This window comes from Quercus suber, unplaced genomic scaffold, assembly GCF_002906115.3.
Source record: "Quercus suber isolate HL8 unplaced genomic scaffold, Cork oak 2.0 scaffold_141, whole genome shotgun sequence".
Taxonomy (NCBI): domain Eukaryota; kingdom Viridiplantae; phylum Streptophyta; class Magnoliopsida; order Fagales; family Fagaceae; genus Quercus; species Quercus suber.
In genome coordinates this window covers 594,475-614,072 of record NW_027069602.1, presented here as the reverse complement: position 1 = coordinate 614,072, position 19,598 = coordinate 594,475, and the positions used below count along the sequence as shown (strand labels likewise).

Here is a 19,598-nt window from a genome sequence, read left to right as displayed (position 1 = left end):
AAACCCCTTGAAGTAGAGGGGGCCCCCCCCCCCCCCCCTCTCCTCTCATTCTCCACCAGTTTTTTAAGACATGAAAAATTTTGGAGAAGTTTTGCCTTAAGAACACCCAAAGAACATTCGAAGAAATTCATTTGAATCCTTCTTCCATGACTCAAAGTTCCATTAGAATCAAACTTAAAAGCCTCCATAAACTTCAATAGAATAAACCTCTAAAGTCTTGAAGAACTTTCACAAAAACCTTCACATTCAAAGAATCTTCAAAGAATTCGAGCCCTGAAGAATCTTCAAAGAACTTGAAGAGGGCTCGCAGAACTTGAAAAATAACAAATCTTTAACAAGCTCAAAGCTAGAGATTTGTTGTGAAAGTCATTTGATCTATCTTCCAATCAGAGTGAAAAAGATCCTGTGTTCGAGCCAAGATTACAAGAAGATATAATCAGATGATTACTCTATTGTAAATAATCAAAAATAGAGAATTGTACACATTATTTTATAAATAAAAATTTATATTTGTGAAGCACTTTCAAATATTGTTTGATTTTCAAACTTGAGAATTTTATGTTTATAGTGTCTGTTTACTGCTCAATACTTTTTTTTTAATGAAACAATGTGTTTGTTCATGTGGCACCATTATAAATAGAGAGTCCATCATTTATCATATATTGTTGTTTTAGTTTTGCATTTCATGTTCATAATCAAAGAGAGACAAAGAGATTGTAGCATTTGGATTGTTATGCTTCTTCTAATTGTTGTGTCATGGGAGATAAACATTCAGGAGTCTCAACCAGCCAATTATGGTTGGCAAAATCTATCTAAAGAAGACTGCGTTAAATACAAGTCTTGATCAGAATTTGCATAATTCATTCTTATACATCCGATTTATGAGTAATTCTATTTTTATTTATTTACAAATTTCTTCCTTGTATTTTTCTTTTATCATTATGTTGTTGTTATTATCTATAGCATATGTTTGTGTTAATGTTTCCATAATTAGAAATATAAATTAGTTTTCTGCAATATATCCAACACAAACATCATCAAAATGTTTTTTTTTTTTCAATTTTATTTAAATTATAAGCTTGTTATAATAATTATAATTCTAAAAAATAAAAAATAACAATAACAATATCAAAAAATATATTCATGCACAATAAAATATAAATTAGGATACATTTAGACTCTAGATTAAGAACAATCACCATAATAAATACAAAATTATAAACTTAAATTAAAAATAAAAATGATCTTGGCTTCTTCTATAGCCCAATGAAGGGTTTCTGATAACCATATCATTAGCACTATTTAGGTGAGAGGAAAGATAAAGGCAACTTCAAGCATTATACCCAAGTGTTTGGAACCTGGATAACAATTAATACGAGAGAAACACAACATATGTATAAACATTAAAAAAATAATAGAAAAATTTACTCATTATCAGATATGAAATATTAGTCACATATGAAATAAAGTGATCAAATAAATAAAATCTTTAGTCAAACTAATCAATGATTCTCGAATTTGGTTTTGGAAAGCTTCTACTACATATAATGTGAATGAATATTGATTGAACAGATGTGGTTGCATGTAATCATAATGAAGCCATATGAAAATTAATAAGCTGGACATATGAAGTACTTTTTTATCTCTCATTCTATCTTCCTCCCAAATTTTGATGGTGACATCAATGACTTGAGCAATAAAATCAATAATTAACATATTAGTTAGGTTTATGTGATCTTTGCATATGGTAACTGCACGAGCCATTGCTAATAAATGTGGTTTTTCTTTTCATAAGATTTAAAAAAAAAAAAAATTGAAATATGTTTTATCCACTTTTGTGATAATATTATTCATAATCTTTGTGCAAACAATTTTAAAGAAATTCGAAGGAAAGAGCCCTTTGCACCTAGCATGACTCTTTACGCCTGTTAGCATGAATTTTTGTTTGTAAACCATTGATGTGTTATGGCTAAAAAAACCTCCTAATTTTTTTAATTGTCTAGCATGACAATTGCATCACTAACACTCTAGGTGCAATTCAATTAGGAAACAACACTTATTCTTGGGGATAGAGGTATATGTATCGCAATGTGTCCTTTAGAGTTCATAATATTGGAATACATATAACTACTTCAGAGTTTCCGGTGGTGTGGTAAGCATTAGCACAATTCACCTACTAAAAATTTAAATTATCCTTCTATGAGAGACCGGGAAAATTGAAGGGAACTTCGATTCTCTACAACTTTGCCAGAAATAGCCTAGTTCGAATTCTGTCAATGATTCTCTTACTTCAGCTGAACTCAAGAAACTTCTAAGTGTAGTGTCTTCTAGAATGAGGAGTAATAATATTTCTTTGTCTTGGTTATGTGAGAATATTCCCCAGTGTGAGATTGTGGCAAAATCATAGGTGCAAAATTTAGTGTCTACACCTTCATAGTCACGAGTAATAGGATTTATGTTGGACTATTAGCACAATCAGCATGATTTTCTTTTGGAACAATTTTTCAATGAAAATGTGAAATTTGGTAAGTGGTTATAAATGCCCCTCAAGACCTAGACCTAGCGTCTCACCCCCCCCCCCCCCTCCTTCTCTCACCAACCAAGAAGAAAATAAAACTTTATCTCAATAAACAAAGGTCCTATCTTGTGAGTACATAATTGTTTTTGTTTTGTTTTAAATAAAGTCTCATTCTAGTTTTAAGAAAAATGCCCCACCACAACATTTGTTTTTGTAGACATAAATTTTTTAAATCATAATTGATAAACTAGTACTTTAGATTTATTGAATTAGCCATATTATTAGCTTAAAATGAAAAGTTAAAAAATTTTTACAACAAAAACTTGATTAAAAATTTTGAATATCAAGAAGAGAGAAGCATTTACATACTATATAGAGATGTAAAATTACTAGTTAAATATTAAAAAAATAATTTTAGAATCATTGCCTTAGGTGTCGAATTATATTGAGTCGGTTTTGTAAGCAAAGATTACTACATGAAAGTCAACAACAACAACAATAACAATAACAATAACAATAACAACAACAAAAATGCCGATACATTATATTTTTCTAGTATTGCATTTCTCAAATTTAAGATAAGGGTATATAAACAATCTATCCTACTGTCTATTTTCGGTGATTGAAAAATGACCACTAAACCTTAAATTTGGATGAATAGAAAATTTTAACATTTTCTGAAAATTGAAAAGCCTTTGATTGGGATGAATGAAAAATTTTAACATTTAAAATTAAGAAAAAGCCTCATTGCTTTAAAACTCATTCCTAGATAATATAGATCAACAACAACTTTTTGTAGGCATATCTGATGGTGGATTTGAGATGTTTAAGGTGGTGAGTTTGCCGAAATTTGATAGTGGATCCATGGTTGTGTATTGTTTGTTTTCTGGCTTATCTGCTCTGACTTGGTCTAGATTGTAGGAGGGAATTGATTTTTAGCAGGTGTAATAACTGCTAAAGGCTTCCTCTGTGTTTGTATCCATTGTGGGTAGTCAAGGGAAAAAAAAAAAAAATTAGGGAAGACAATAGCAGAAAATTGATGCAAAAAAAAAAAAAAAAAAAAAAAAAAAAAAAAAAAAAAACAAAAGAGTTGGAAACAAAAAATGAGTACAAAAAAAAAAAAAAAGTACACCTAACAAAAACCAAACGGGACTTTACTTTTCATTCATTAATTTTAAAACATCCAAACACGATTTACTTAATTTTATTTTATTCTTTTTCATCCTTTATAATTTTCTAATTCAGATAATATTTACAGATAACAGTGCATCTTAATTTTCCAATCCGTATTCGATTGGGTTGGGTCAAACCCAAACCGATTTGACTCGGCCCTATTGTGAGGATATGCCAAAATTTTTGGTATAAAAGAAGTGTCTTCCGAAGCTGAAAAGTTTGGAAAGCGTATAAATTCACCATCATCGGCGACGGTGAGAAGTGGAGAGCGTTTGCCAATATAACAACGCGCTTATGATATGAATAGGCATGGTGTTATATGAGATGTTAGTAATTAACTTACATAATTTGTTAGATCAATTTGTAACAATAGCCGGTTAAACATACCTTGGTTTCCCTATTTTTGTACAAACATATAAATTCTGAGAAAATATCTTTGTCAAAACTTGTACTTTGTGTTCCGATATGGTACTTGACTATTTGCCAAGTTAGATGGTACAGTTGGAAACCTTGTACTTGGTTTCTGTTGGCACTTTGCATTCCATTATGGTGTTTGAAGTGTTTGTAACAGTGATAAGCTTTTAACTCTGGCAGTTCAGCAGCAGAGGATTCTTTTAGTCTCTGATTTCACGTGAGGAAGTTATTAGTAGTTTCTGAGATACATTATGTGGAACGGAGCTCAGAATGGAACTCACAGTGTGGGTGAAAGTTCTAGTTCAACTTCAATGAGCAGTCAGCAGGATGTTGAGGATGACCGGATGATTGCTGCTGTGCTATCTGAAGAGTATGCTAAGTTAGATGGTGCAGTGGGTAGACGCCTTTCCAGTTTGGCATCTATTCCTGTAAGAATACTTTAACATTTTTTCTTTTCTTGTTATATTGTAACTAGGCTTTTAATTTTAGTTATTTAAGTATAAATTATATTCAGTTATCTTTTTGTGGATGTGTATCTAGAGCTTAGTTCAGTATTGAATTCAAAATCTTTTTCATAATTCCTATAGAAATTAAATAAATAAAAAAAGAGTTTGATGGAGAAGATTTATTTCCTTTGTTTTGTCATTTTCAATTCAATGTATTCTCTTATATTTTTCTGCTTAATTCCCCCCCTCCCTTCTAATCTTATGGACTTTGGTTAGATATGATAATTTATTCTCAAAAAATTATTATCCTGCATCATGTTTTACATGATCTGATTGTCGTAGAATAAATCCTCGACTTCTTTGATTATTCATTGCTTCTTTGATGTGGAGCACTTCTTATTCAATGAAATAAAATTCCCTTACAAATTTTTCTTTGCTTTTAACTTCTTGAAATTCCAGCATGTCCCACGAATAAATACCTTCATCCCTGACTTTAATGATGCAAGTTTGGATCACCAACGGCTCCTCCAGAGGTATGCTTTTACACTTGACAGTTAAAAAATTTGTCTACAGATATCTTGAAGGGGAATCTTGTAAAAGTGTTGAATAGATTTTATTGCTGGAAAATAGTACTAGTAGTAGTATGCAAAATGACACTTTAATATTTAGTGGCATGCTTGTTCACTCACATGAGTGAGCATTGATTTAAGTGCTTAAACATTAATTAAGTTGCTCGTAAGTCATAACTCATACAGTGTATAAAAAGATTTCAACTTTGCCGTATACATTTGCAAATTAATGCCTGAAAAGGATTTATAATCTTCCAAAACTCTAATAAATATACATATATTGTCTAGTTTGCTATAAATATGTGAATTTAATATCCAAAAAAGAAGTTAACATCTCCTTTCAAAGTTGTGCTTAACGATGATTTGTCATAGCACAAAATTTACCTGTTATCATCTTTGTAGTGAAAGCAAACTCCTTTTCAATATAATTACTAAATTTTCAAAAAAAAATTCATTAGCTCTTTGGCACCAAAGGCGTTAGTTGATTTAGCGAGAAAAAAAGAAGAGGGGAGGGAGAGAGGGGGGTGGGGGGGGAGGGGGCATCTCTCTTTCTCTGAGAGAAAAGTTTCATTTTAACTTTGAAAAAAAAAAATCCCTAAATATTTGTTGTGACCTTGGGGGGCCAGCTCTTTTGGAAGGGGGGAGGTGCAGCTCTTTTTTTTTGTGTCAAACCTCTAAAAATTTCAATGTGTGTGTGTGTGTGTGTGTGTGTGTGTGTGTAGCTCTAAGTCATGTTAGTTTTTATTTTAATATTAGCGAGTATGAATTTATATCTCTAAGATTCATATCATGTTATTTTTCAAGACGGGTTAGATGTTATTATCTGGGTGAGAATTTCATTAAGTTCATCCTTGAAATTGTTCATATACAGAAACGTAAATTGTGATTTGTTTTCCCTTTCTAAGTATTCATATTGAGTCAACCAATTAATATATTCTTGATTCTGGGTCTTTTTTGTTGTGTGAACGTGAAGATATGGCCTTTGGAGTATCTAAGCTTATGCTGGAAATTATTGATAGGGAGGTCTTGTGAGATGTTGTGCAATCTTGGTTTAGTATTAAGTAAAATTCTTCTCTTTTTCTCTCAGGCTGAACATCTATGGTTTATATGAAGTGAAGGTTTCTGGGGATGGAAACTGTCAGGCATGTGCAATGATACTCAAGAAATGCCATTTTTTTTCTTTTCTGTTTTTATTTATTTATTATTATTGATGTTTCCCTTATATTGCAGTTTCGTGCACTTTCAGACCAGATGTACAAGTCACCTGAGTATCACAAGCATGTTCGGAAGGATATTGTGAAACAGGTAGGGTTGATTTGAAAGGCCAAATGCATGGGAGATTGATTGACAGATGAATAACTAGAACTTCATTCGATGAGATTCTAATTCATTACCTTATAACAAGACTTCTAGAGAAGGGAGAATGAACAACTAAAATGAAAAACTGAATATTACTGACATGGTCACCATCATTACTTTATTGTTGATTTTAATACCTCTGCCACCGTTGCTGTTAATACCACTACTCTTGCTGTTATCCTAGAACAATACCAAAATTGGTGTGGTTGATATCAGTGCTACCACTTCCTTCCTCATTTCCTATCCGTAGGCCATCACCACCACACACCACAATCTCCAGTAACATTCATTACCGCCATCTCCATTTTCCTTTGTCAACATTCTGTCACTATTACCACTGGCATTGCTTATCACCACCTCCTGCCATGACTTGTCATTACCACTACATAACCATCGGCGATCTACCATGGCCGCCACAATCAGCATTTATCCCTAATTACCTCTGCCTCTGACAATGGAAAGTACACTGGTCTCAACTAATAGGAAACACCACCACCTCTAACACAAACTTGGAGAAGGATGTATTATGATTAGCACACAAAACAACAAAAGTAGCAATATTACAAGCCGCATATTTTTAACAAGGTTCTGCCAATTGCTTATGTCCTTGGTAAATCCACCATCTACGATAAGGATTACAAAATTTCAACTCTAAAACTCATAAACTAACATTCTCAGACCGAAGACCTAAATACATTCAATGGTGCTCTCACTCTAGCTCATACACTAGACAAACTTTTGTTTTTCAGTTCTCAAACACTAACAGAAAAGGTTATACTGCCACCTTATTTATAGGGATTGTCACACCTCCCTAGTTTTTGTATGGATTTGGGTTTACCACTCTTATATGGGATCTATTGCACTCATTTACTTTTTCCTCATCAATTTTAGATTCCAAAATGTGTAAGAAAATATTTAAATTTTCCAACTCATGGGCAGGTCCCAACTAGATGGGAATCAATATGATCCGTCCTGAGAACAAATTTTTTATAATGCCAATGAACTTTAACTCAAGTTGTGCACCTCCACCCCCTTATAAAAACAAGGTGAGGAGGTGGTTTCAAAGCCCATTGGGTGTGTGTTACTTTCCTATTCCAAGATTTCAAACTTTTTGGATTAAATTTGTAGAGACATTTGATAATTTTTGGAACTAAACATGGTGGTTGCTTTCACATTTTTTAATAGATACTTGTTGAAGTCACACCACCTTTCTTATGCTGTTTTGGTACAGGGGGACTGTAGTTGTCACTTGTCACAAATGCACCATGTAATAAATATAAGATGTGAATGGTTACAAATTCCTCTATCTGTCTTAACAGTGGTCGTTTTATTGAAATAGATAGTCATGAGTGGTTAATTCATGTTTGCTTATGTTGCGCTACTTTTTCCTGTTACAGCTTAAAGACTACCGTACTTTATATGAAGGCTATGTCCCAATGAAGTACAAACGTTATTACAAGAAAATGGCAAAGTGAGTTTTTTTTTTTTTTTTTTTTGGTATACATGGAAAAGTATTTTGGTTAAAGGTCGTTTCTTCCATTGTTTGGTGTAGTAAGCATTTAAATTTATGGATGTGTTTATGCTGTGGTCTAGTAGTACTTAATCAAGTTGCTGGTAGAAAAGATTTCTATCTTCACTTTCTGATATATTGAATTATGCAGATCTGGTGAGTGGGGGGACCATATTACCTTACAAGCAGCAGCTGATAAGGTCTGGTATTTTTTCCTAAAGCATCATAAGCTGTAAATTTTTTTTTTTGGTAGAAGATTTAGGTAGTATTACTATTTCATGGCTGCATCATAATTCATACCTTTAGTGGGGGGGTAGTAATATTTTGTGTTTGTAGAGTTATTATGTGTTGCAAATTTTAGGATGGAACAAAGGTAAAATAAAAATGTGTCATTTTGGAGTGCCATATTGAAAAATTTTGTGACCTTGGGGAGGCTATTTATATACTTTCATGAGAGTGTCCTTATAGATTATGGGGTTCACCTAGGACTGCCCCTGGTTTCAACAGAATTGACACAATGCACTGTCAAGCTTCTCTTTTTTTTTTTTGGGTGCACTGGTGTTAACTTTTATTGTGTACCGTCATTTCATGTACTTCAACATCAGCAGGTAATAAACAGTTGCCTATTAACATGCAGTTTGCAGCAAAGATATGCCTTTTGACATCATTCAGAGATACTTGTTTTATTGAGATCATACCTAGATCCCAGGCGCCTAAACGAGGTAAGACATAAAAATACCATCATCACCATATGATTTTATTCTGTTGCTTAAAAATTACATCATATGAAAACTGTGTGTGTGCATGCGTGCATTGTATTTTAAGATTCCTAAAGTTGCTGGCCACCACACAGCAATATCTCCAAATAAATCCTGTTTGTCTAACTCTTCTATAGCCATTACTTTTTCTGAACTATTTGCCATGTGGGTCATTGAAATTGCATGTTTTAGATTTTTTATTTTTTATTTATTTTAATTAAGTTCCAAGTGCCCTCTATGTGTAGGGTATAGTAGTTCTTTTGTTTTTCAGAATTAGAACTTTAACAATTGACTTCTTTCTCTAAATTGCTCCTGGAATCAACATTAATAGGCAATTACTTTTTTACAAGTATCTGAGCAAAGAAAATTTGTCTCAAATGAGTTACAATAGCAGGCCTTCTATTTTATGAACACGCACTTCTGGCAAAATTTTTTTATGTACCTCAGTATTTAGGTGGAAAGGAAGAATGTAACTCAATAGGTTAGGGTATGGGGACAAGCTTTATCTCCAGAAATGGTCATTTAAGATATAGAGTAACTTTCAGTATTCATTACAAATTTCTTTTCTTTTTATTTTTTTATTTTAGAAGTATTATTCCTTACAAATTTCATATTCTAACAGTTTCCATTTTCTTTAAACAAAATGGTGCAGAGTTGTGGTTAAGTTTCTGGTCTGAGGTTCATTACAATTCACTATATGAGATTCGAGGTGTGTATTGCCTTTAAGACCTGAATTTCTAGCAGTGAACTTCAAAGTTATTGGGTTATCAAGGAATATCGAATAGTTTTATAATTTTTTGAATTACTTGTTGCTTTGCAGATGCTCCCCCTCACCCAAAGCCTAAGAAGAAACACTGGTTGTTCTAGGTGAAGCAGATTGTTCATTCTGGTATAGCATTCAGGATTTTGAGAGATTATTGTGCATATTTTCCAACTTTTTCATCCCATTTAATTAATTTTTTTTTTTTGGGTGTAGTTATGTTAATAACAGTTTTACTACTATAAATTTTATACAGTGCGTATTGTTATCTTGATGTAATTTTTAACTCATTTTTTTCGTTTATTATTATTATTTTTTGTTTTTTGTTTGTAATTATGTCTGTAACAGTTTTACTACTATAAATCTTAAACAGCGAGTTTTGTAATTTTCTTTTTTCTAAGATGGATTCTTTTATTTGTTTCAACGAAATCAGACTGATTTATCCTAAAGAAATGTGCAGTTAATCTATTTTGACTATGACAATGTAAAAATCTTTTTCTTAATATCTTTTATTGCTATCTCAGCTTAAAAGTTATAAAGAAAACAGTGGAAAGTTATTCCAAGGTGAAAGAATTTCAAATCCGTACGACATGGGAACATTTATGTAAAATTCTGTGGCACTGCCCTTAAACCTTTCAGTCTTCTTGAGCTTTTCAAACTGGGTTTGGCTGTCTTTATGGTGGCTTATACATGGAATTATGGCTTTTTGGTATTAACATCAATTAATCTCTGTATAAATCATAGGAGTCTTGTTAAGCTGATGACTTCATTGATCTGATGAACCTTGTGGACCGTATGGTTGCTCATTTTCTTTTGAAGATAAACCATACCATTTTCCTATTATGACAATTCTACATATATTTTCCTAGTGTATGGTCAGTTTACACTACACTTAGAAATAGCAAGTCCTTGAATCAAATGAATGAGGAAATATGCTATAGCTATAAACTATTTTACAAACTGAGTTGGAAAATTCTTACTGGTTTTCGATCTCATTTGGGCCTATCATTTATATAACTTTTTTACTTTCTAGTAACTGCTCATTTTCTCCTTCTTCTTCCAAAAAAAATAAAATACACTCCCTTACCACATCAACAATTTGTAAACTTTTTTTTTAATAGAAAAAGTTTATATTTTTAACATTTTCCAAAATCAATTTTTGAGTTGGAATGCTTTGGGATTTGTTGACGATTAATATGTCGAGGATATTATTGTCATGGTCTATACTTAAATAATATATATAAATACATTTTTATACATTTTAAGTTCAGAAGTTCATTTAGTAGGGTTCACTCTAAACAAACATGTTTGCATACTCTCATAGTGGTCATGAATGATAGTTAGTGTCTTGAGATTCAGTGAATGAGTCAAGAAGATCAGAATGAGACCAAGAGCAAAATTGGGTAGTAAGTTCGCCGAGTTGAAAAGCATCACAAAGACTAAAAGATGGATTCCTTTAGAAATTAGCCAATCTACTATGTGTTTGTGTCCGTATTTTTTTCATTTATCTGGGGGGGTGTTGTCTTCTCTCTGTGTTGTTGCAAGATCCAACAATTCTGATAAGAAAAGGAAAACAAGAATAGAAAAATCTTGTCATTTGTATAAATCATAGGAGTCTTGTTAAGCTGATGACTTCATTGATCTGATGAACCTTGTGGACCGTATGGTTGCTCATTTTCTTTTGAAGATAAACCATACCATTTTCCTATTATGACAGCCAATTCTACATATATTTTCCTAGTGTATGGTCAGTTTACACCACACTTAGAAATAGCAAGTCCTTGAATCAAATGAATGAGGAAATATGCTATAGCCATAAACTATTTTACAAACTGAGTTGGAAAATTCTTACTGGTTTTCGATCTCATTTGGGCCTATCATTTATATAACTTTTTTACTTTCTAGTAACTGCTCATTTTCTCCTTCTTCTTCCAAAAAAAATAAAATACAACTCCCTTATCACATCAACAATTTGTAAACTTTTTTTTTAATAGAAAAAGTTTATATTTTTAACATTTTCCAAAATCAATTTTTGAGTTGGAATGCTTTGGGATTTGTTGACGATTAATATGTCGAGGATATTATTGTCATGGTCTATACTTAAATAATATATATAAATACATTTTTATACATTTTTAAGTTCAGAAGTTCATTTAGTAGGGTTCACTCTAAACACACATGTTTGCATACTCTCATAGTGGTCATGAATGATAGATAGTGTCTTGAGATTCAGTGAATGAGTCAAGAAGATCAGAATGAGACCAAGAGCAAAATTGGGTAGTAAGTTCGCCAACTGAGTTGAAAAGCATCACAAGGACTAAAAGATGGATTCATTTAGAAATTAGCCAATCTACTATGTGTTTGTGTCCGTATTTTTTTCATTTATCTGGGGGGGTGTTGTCTTCTCTCTGTGTTGTTGCAAGATCCAACAATTCTGATAAGAAAAGGAAAACAAGAATAGAAAAATCTTGTCATGCATGTCGAGGTGATCATTTGTGTTGGGACATGCAATCTGCAGCGTTTACTTTACTCTATGGTGTTACGGTTGTTATCTGTCCTGAGTCTGTGAATCACTCTCAGTTATTAATGTGAAAATGTCAGAAAATCCTAGAGATCTCCATTATTGAAACTCGAATGTGTGGATTGGCAACAGTTTTTGACAATTACATCTTATTTTTTAGTTGTCTGCATTACAATTTTTTGCAATGATATTATTTTGTATTTATTGTTTAGTAAGAAGTTTGGTGCTTCTTACAATCACAGAGCAGAGTCATAACATAAAGAGCTTATTTTGTGTGACCTTGTTTCTTCATCTCAACTATTTTGGGTGATTGTACGGAAAAATATAAAAGCATTTTTGTTAGAGAATGGAGATGACAACAAATTTATTTATAAGAGAAGTGTTTGTTACACACTAGTGTTTTGCAATTGAAAATGTGGGTTCAACCCACTATTTTTTAATAAATTCGGATTTAAAATAGGTATTCTTAACTTAAACCTATCTTTTCCCATTCTTAAGTATGTTCACCAAAATAGACCAAATCAGACCGATTAGACCGAAATGGATTGTATGAACTGGATTGGACCAGAGTTGACTGAAATGAACTAAAATGGACTTTGATGGTGAACCAAAAATTGGACTATCTCTAGTTCGTCCATAGTGTCGTCCAAATCCTGAAAGGTTGTCCCAATACAAGAAGGTCATCCAAGTACAAGAAGGTCGTCCAGCATAGAAGCACCTGGATGACCTGCCAATACTTAGAAATTCTCAGAGAAAATCTCTATCTTAAAGCTTATGATTCAGACCACGTTCTACTATTTTGAAGTATGAGCAAAATCCTTATTCATCGCTCTCACTTTCCACTAAGTTCTTAACTTCCACAATTGCTATCAGAAGTTAAGTTTTTACACTCCTAAAGTTGGAATTCCTAAGTTTTAGAGAGAAAACTAACTTTAGCATTGGAGGGTTCTTGGCTGATTTAGCCCGGTCACCTTTGATCTTATGCTTCTTTCTTTTCAGGTCTTCCAAACAACCACAAGCCCATTGAAGCCCATAGCATTCAGCCTACTGATTTTTAGTGCATCATTAGACTTAATGGACCGAAGTAAACCGAATTGGACCAAATCATCGGCGATACCACTATTTTTATATATATTTATTGATTTGTTCTTCTAATTTTTTGATAATATTAAATATATTAACCGGTTGACTTTACACATTCTTCTTGGACAATATTTTCCTCTTTTTTAATAATATCTTGGAGGATTTAATATATTTAATAGGGTAAACTACATATTTGGGCTCCATCTTTTATACCATATTTCAATTTAGTCCATAAATTTTCAATTGTATTAATTTGGTCTCTAACCTTTCAGTGCCGTGTTAATTTAGTCCATGCCATTATCTCTTGCATGGAAAAGTCTGATGTATCAAACGACCTAAATAAAAAAAATAAAAAATAAAATAAAATAAATCCCACATCAACTAATGGGTCATTGGGTTTGTTCACTTTTTTAAACTCCATTTCGTTGTCTTCTTCATTTTGTATTTTTCATTGATATGAAAAGTTATGGCATTACTAAGAATTACAAACGCACGTCTTAATCTTCACAAATCAGTTATAACTTATATCCATCAACCCTTGTGCTCTAGTTTCACTTCCTTTCACCAAGAACTACTCTCCCACATCAAATTCTCACTGACCCATTTGCACCAAAACTCACAATGATTGATCTTTTCTTTCAAATCTCACCAGCCTTACAAATAGCCTAATTTCCCCCATTCACCAAGCAACCCTTTTCCCCACACAAAACCTTCGTCTTCCTCGTCATTTAATCGTGTCAAAAGATGACGATTTTTATGGAAGATAGCTAATTTTGTATAAAAGTTTTTAAAAGCAAAAGTTTTCAAGCAATTGAAAGGATTATTGGCAGTTTTATTGGTTCTAATTTAATATATGGATCCAAAATGTAAAGTGTGGCCACATTCCCAGCAATATGCTATCCTTTGACTTTATTTATGAAGAGTTTGTTTGTATAAAAACAAGAATATAAAAAGAGTAGTACCTCACCTTTGAAGCAAAGAGAGAGCAAAACGTGAAGGTGGGTTGTGGACCAGTGAACCCTGTGGTGTGGGTTGTACTTGTAACAAATTAAGATCCATTTCTATGACTACTAGCATTTTGATCCCAAATAGCCCCTCGCGCACGTGTGAGTCTAACAATTTTTTTTTTAATGTAATATAACGTGGCAGTATGGGTGTCAGTACATGTGGCAAGAAAATAATATTTATTTAAGCTGTTAACTATGTTTGGCATTTTCCTTCCATCACTTAACATCAGAGACCATTTTGACACAACTCCAAAATGTTAAGGAATAAATTAACATATTTGAAAGGTTAAGGACCAAATTGAAGTTAGCTGTAAAGGTTAGGAATCAAATATGTAGTTTATCCTATTTAATATTATCAAAATATTTGAGGAATAAATCATTAAAAAAAAATGGTGAAGTGATTGATAACGTGGCTTAATAGGAGTGTAGCAATAATACAACGTTAGATGCTACATTTTAACTTTTAAATACTAATAGATAGATGTTAGTTAGGTTGACTTTCTTGTAAACTCTGCGATTTGGGGTGATTTTTCGTCCAGATTATCATACAAATGATTGGCAAACTTCATGCATTTTCAAATCCAATGCCACTTACCAAAGATACTTTCAAATACAATAAAACAAACAAGAGTTAACAGGTCATCTTGCAGATAAATGGAGTTTCTTTTGTTGGCTGGGCCTGGGATGATCAATTTAATAAGTTTTTACTAACTATGAGATGACTATCTATGCATACCAGTACCACATCGGAAGAAGTCACTGGATATTGATAGATTTACACATCTGGTACATCTGGTTTGGCAATAAGAAGTGCCAGAGATTCTATTGTTATTTGATGGAACTTATTACTGTTTTAAAGCAACAGGCCACACAACATTAGATGCTTAAAAACAAAATTTGGTGTCATCGTCAATTGGGTATATAACCTTGTCATTACGAAATGGAGTTTTCAGGAACTTTATGTGATCGACAATGGAAAAGTTTCACATGATCTCTGTTGCTGATAATTTAAAAAGAATAGAACAAAGGAGCTCACGTGGGATCCAAATTGCAGGCCAGGCACAGCACATGTCATGACAGCATGACGCCTCTTAATCCATCTTGCATTGGCTAACACATCACCGCCTATACTAGTAGAAAAATTCTAGTCACAATTTTCGACAGTTCTTAATCAATTAGACAATTAAAGCTTGTTCAATTGTCTCAGCACTCAGCACTCAGCACATTAAGCTTGTTAGATGAGTTAACATTAGGTGATGATAGCCCTCATGCCTCATGGCCTTTCCATGACTCCATTTACTAAGCCTGAAACTAGAACCATAATATACCGACAGCTTGGTACTATTTTTTCTTTTGGAATATATATTTTACTAGAGGATTCAGTCTTGTCTTTATCCGAATTTAGAAATATGGACAAGAGAAGACCATCTTATCCCTTTTAGTAGATGTTCTCATGTGTGTAGATGGTCATGGATAAACCCAAAACCTGCTCATGTTATGCATGTATTCGAAAAAAATAATGTTCAAATAGATTGTTGTACCCGAAGTTTATGTAACCAGGTAAGGGGACTTCTAATTCACTTCTTATTTTTTAATTATAAAAGATTCTATAATTGGAAAGATAGTGGTCATGAGACTCATGCTTAAGATTAAAGATTTTTCTCATATGAACCACATGATTAGAGCTTGATATAAGGACTTCAAATTAATATCATTAATGATGAAGTGAGATTAATGTTGTTACATTTTTAAATCATATCGGATGATGATGATGATGAAGTGGGCTGCGATCTCTAAGACAGATGGCCTCTCACACTAATAAAGACACTCTTCCTCTCTGTGTGTGTGCACGTGCTCGCGCGTTTTATGTTAGTACTACGGTTATATAATACAAGGACTATTTGCTTATACATAACTTTTACCTGGTGAAAGTGAAACTAGAAAAGATTACCTCTCGCTGCAACGAAAACAAAGGTATTATCATGGCTTCTAATTTGTGGACTCTATGCCTAAGTTTCTTGCTTTTGGCCTCGGGGGCAATGAGTGCAACGCCTAGGAAAGCCATAGACGTACCATTCGGCCGAAACTATGTACCAACGTGGGCTTTGGACCACATCAAGTACTTCAATGGCGGTTCAGAGATTCAGCTCTCACTGGACAAATTCACAGGTAAGGCAATTACCATTGCTCATTGAAATCTCAGCATTTTAATAAGTTCTCATGTTTTAAACTTTGTTCTGCAATATTGAATAGGAGCTGGCTTTCAATCCAAAGGATCTTACTTGTTCGGTCACTTCAGCATGCAAATAAAAATGGTTCCAGGAGATTCAGCTGGAACAGTTACTGCTTTCTATGTAAAATCTGTTTCTCTATTCTTTAGTATAGGAGCATACATATACATAGTAGATAAAGCTATTGGGTGATTTTTGTTGGTCTGGTCACAGTTATCTTCACAAAATTCGGAGCACGATGAGATGGACTTTGAGTTCTTGGGGAACAGAACAGGGCAACCTTATATTTTGCAAACAAATGTGTACAGCGGAGGGAAGGGAAATCGAGAGCAGAGAATTTATCTTTGGTTTGATCCAACCAAAGCCTACCACACTTATTCTGTCCTATGGAACTTGCATCAGATTGTGTAAGCCTTCCGTTTTGTCCTTTGACCACTTTCTCTTTCCTTGAAATTACTAGTATTTGAGAGAATTCTTATGTTGCACTTTTTGTGTTCTTTATATATACTGCACCAATTATAGTTTGATTATGTAAATTTGATTGGATAAGCGTGTATATTGATTCTTGTATGGAGTGTTTATTAAGTCATACTCGCATATAAACTAATTATAACTTGATAATTAGTTCTTTTAGATATAAGAACACGTGACTAGCACTTTCCTTGGTCAAGTACAAACTTTGGTAATTTACAAACTAACTAGAATGAAGGTATATGAATATGATGCAGGTTCTTTGTGGATGATGTGCCTATAAGGGTGTTCAAGAACAACAAAGACTTAGGGGTAAGATTCCCATTTAACCAACCCATGAAGATATATTCAAGCCTCTGGAACGCAGACGACTGGGCCACAAGGGGTGGCTTGGAGAAGACAGACTGGTCCAAGGCTCCCTTTGTAGCCTCTTACAAGAGCTTCCACATTGATGCATGTGAGGTATCAGTGAATGCAAGGTTCTGCCAGACTCAAGGGAAGAGATGGTGGGACCAGAAGGAGTTTCAGGATCTTGATGCCTTCCAATACAGAAGGCTCAGTTGGGTCCGCCATAGATACACCATCTACAACTACTGTACAGATCGTGTTCGCTTCCCTAGCCTCCCACCCGAGTGCAAACGAGACCGCGATGTTTAGAGCTTAGAAGTTTTTTGTTTTTGTTTTTGTTTTTGTTTTTGTTTTGTTTTTTTAAGTTTTACTACTACTGCTATTTAATAATGATGTTCTTTTGTGCTACTACTACATTTTATATCATTATCTGTTTTCACATACATCTGATTCCTCTGTCAGTGTCTCAGAGGTACAAACTCCGTAGGTTACATTGATTTACATACACGCTCTGCATATAGGATGTGGCTGCACTAGACAACAACCTCCTAGTTTCAAGATTTGCGTCCACGACACCAACTTGCTAGTTCCAAGTCAAATTTCAAGGTTTGTCTCTGGTGAATATTTCACCGGTTCTTGCATCAAGCACATGGAGGGGGTTTCTTCGGTGGGTAATTATTAGGTCTTATTAATTAAATTTATGATAAGATAATTCATGTGAGAGGGGAGAGTACGCATTTATGATACTCTCAGAATATTAAATAATTTTCTTGACTTAATTCTGACGCTCTTTTGCCAAATTAAATCCATTAACAAAGTAGAGAACATGAGTCACACATCGTAATTTTTTATATTTTTTATTTTATAATTTCAGTAGTCATAACAATAAGGAAAATAATTTGTACCATGGTTTTTCTTTTAAAGGGGAGTAAGTAATGTCTCTAAGTTATAAGGCTCTTGATGCAATCATAATTTTTTTTTTTTATGATTTATTTATTTATTTATTATTCGATAGCTAAAACTATGGGAGATGGGATTTGCACCCCTAGTTCTCACGGTAAAATAGAACAAATAGTGCCAATATATTACAAAACTCTTGGCACAATCATAGTTAACTACAATTCCAATTTGGAGTAATAAATCTTCATAGATGATGGTTTCAACCATGCAAATTTTTGGAAAGGACTTTGATTCTTATAGTGCCTTGGCTAAAAAAAATTATTGCTTATCTATTTGACTTTTCTTTGAATGAAATGAAAGTCCGTTCTTTATCAAAAAAGCAATGAGTTACTTGCTAAAAAAGTAATTGGTTTTTTTTTTTTTTTTTTCACAGCAAGAAATAGCATTTGAAAACCTTATATATAAGCAATATAATAAAGGACTTAATAGCAATGGACGAAAGGTCCTGTGGAGATGATAAATGTGTTAAGAGAGTACTAGAGGAGGTTACTAATTATAATTAGCGTTGTTGATGATACTTAGCCAAGATGGGCGTGATGTGTGATCATAAAGAAATTTGAATATGTAGAAAAGATGCACATGCCCATTGAATATGGTTGGAATTACCAAGATCAACTTGTAATAAAATATTTATATTTGAGAAAACGTGTATGAGGTTATTAAGATGTTGTACATTATATAGGGAATAAATCAAGATGAACTTAATTACATAGTGGCTTACATAGTGACCAGTAGCATTGGCAAGTTAGCACCTTAATGTTGTCATGATAGGGAATAGATTAGGATAATCTTGCAAGCAAAAATATGGATTATTGGAGATCATAGAAGTTCGAATTTGATAATTAATGAAGCTCACAAAAGTCTGACATTAATACCATATTATATTAGTAAAATATAGCTTTGATGCCATGTTAGAAAATGTGACACATAGCTTGGACACATGTTAATATGCATGAGAGATATAAAGAAAGCTATGAGAGAGAGAGAGAGAGAGAGCATGGTTTGGCTTTAAAGGTCCACAGCAAAAAGTGTTTGATGATTACACTTTACTATTAATATTTATGTTTTAAAGTGATATTGAAGGATATTTATAGTTGGATCATAGACTGACCATAGATTAACACAAGATTCTAATACCTCTATAAGTATAATTATGATTACTTGCAGTCCAAATAAAATTATAATTACTTTAATTGCACTTGAAGTAGAATTAGATACAATAGACTTGGATAAGAGTTATATAACTGAATTGAACCTTGACTAGGATTGGGCCTTGATATCTCTTATTAGGTGGATCAATCACTAGGTCCAACAAGCTTTGATTTGTAGTTAATTACATTTGAAACTTCAAACTTAGCCATTTCAAAAACGTTTGATGTACTAGGAAAATAATCAAAATATTTATATTTCCATTCTACTCACCTTGTGTTTATTGCTTAATTACATTAGCACAAGTGCACAACTAGGAAA

The 19,598-nt window shown here is 33.0% G+C and overlaps 2 protein-coding genes across 3 annotated transcripts; both read left to right on the top strand.

Moving 5' to 3' along the window:
* The first annotated feature begins 4,257 nt into the window (after window positions 1-4,257).
* LOC112016191 (OVARIAN TUMOR DOMAIN-containing deubiquitinating enzyme 12) lies at window positions 4,258-9,786 on the top strand. 2 transcript variants are annotated; one of them, XM_024048716.2, is made up of 9 exons: window positions 4,260-4,533; window positions 5,011-5,084; window positions 6,208-6,262; window positions 6,351-6,425; window positions 7,877-7,950; window positions 8,141-8,189; window positions 8,627-8,711; window positions 9,400-9,456; window positions 9,568-9,786. In XM_024048716.2, the coding sequence occupies exons 1-9, from the start codon at window positions 4,357-4,359 to the stop codon at window positions 9,612-9,614; spliced, it is 693 nt and encodes a 230-aa protein (XP_023904484.1). In that variant the 5' UTR covers window positions 4,260-4,356; the 3' UTR covers window positions 9,615-9,786. The 2 variants fall into 2 exon arrangements, 1 of the variants encoding a protein (XP_023904484.1); XR_010630215.1 differs by lacking the exon at window positions 9,568-9,786 and having other exon boundaries at window positions 4,258-4,533; window positions 8,598-8,711.
* A 6,210-nt stretch (window positions 9,787-15,996) lies between these two features.
* LOC112016097 (xyloglucan endotransglucosylase protein 2) lies at window positions 15,997-17,611 on the top strand. Its single transcript, XM_024048606.2, has 4 exons — window positions 15,997-16,287; window positions 16,372-16,472; window positions 16,563-16,756; window positions 17,078-17,611. Exons 1-4 carry the CDS (start codon window positions 16,101-16,103, stop codon window positions 17,475-17,477), a joined length of 882 nt encoding a protein of 293 aa, XP_023904374.1. The 5' UTR covers window positions 15,997-16,100; the 3' UTR covers window positions 17,478-17,611.
* Window positions 17,612-19,598: the final 1,987 nt, after the last annotated feature.

What these genes read in the sequence shown, in the direction of transcription:
- LOC112016191 (XM_024048716.2), top strand. Translation starts at nt 4,357, where the DNA reads ATGTGGAACGGAGCTCAGAATGGAACTCACAGTGTGGGTGAAAGTTCT. An exon ending in TATTACAAGAAAATGGCAAA is followed by an intron (nt 7,951 to 8,140) that starts GTGAGTTTTTTT and finishes TGAATTATGCAG; the next exon opens with ATCTGGTGAGTGGGGGGACC. An exon ending in TACAAGCAGCAGCTGATAAG is followed by an intron (nt 8,190 to 8,626) that starts GTCTGGTATTTT and finishes ATTAACATGCAG; the next exon opens with TTTGCAGCAAAGATATGCCT.
- LOC112016097 (XM_024048606.2), top strand. Translation starts at nt 16,101, where the DNA reads ATGGCTTCTAATTTGTGGACTCTATGCCTAAGTTTCTTGCTTTTGGCC. An exon ending in CTCACTGGACAAATTCACAG is followed by an intron (nt 16,288 to 16,371) that starts GTAAGGCAATTA and finishes AATATTGAATAG; the next exon opens with GAGCTGGCTTTCAATCCAAA. An exon ending in GAACAGTTACTGCTTTCTAT is followed by an intron (nt 16,473 to 16,562) that starts GTAAAATCTGTT and finishes GTCTGGTCACAG; the next exon opens with TTATCTTCACAAAATTCGGA.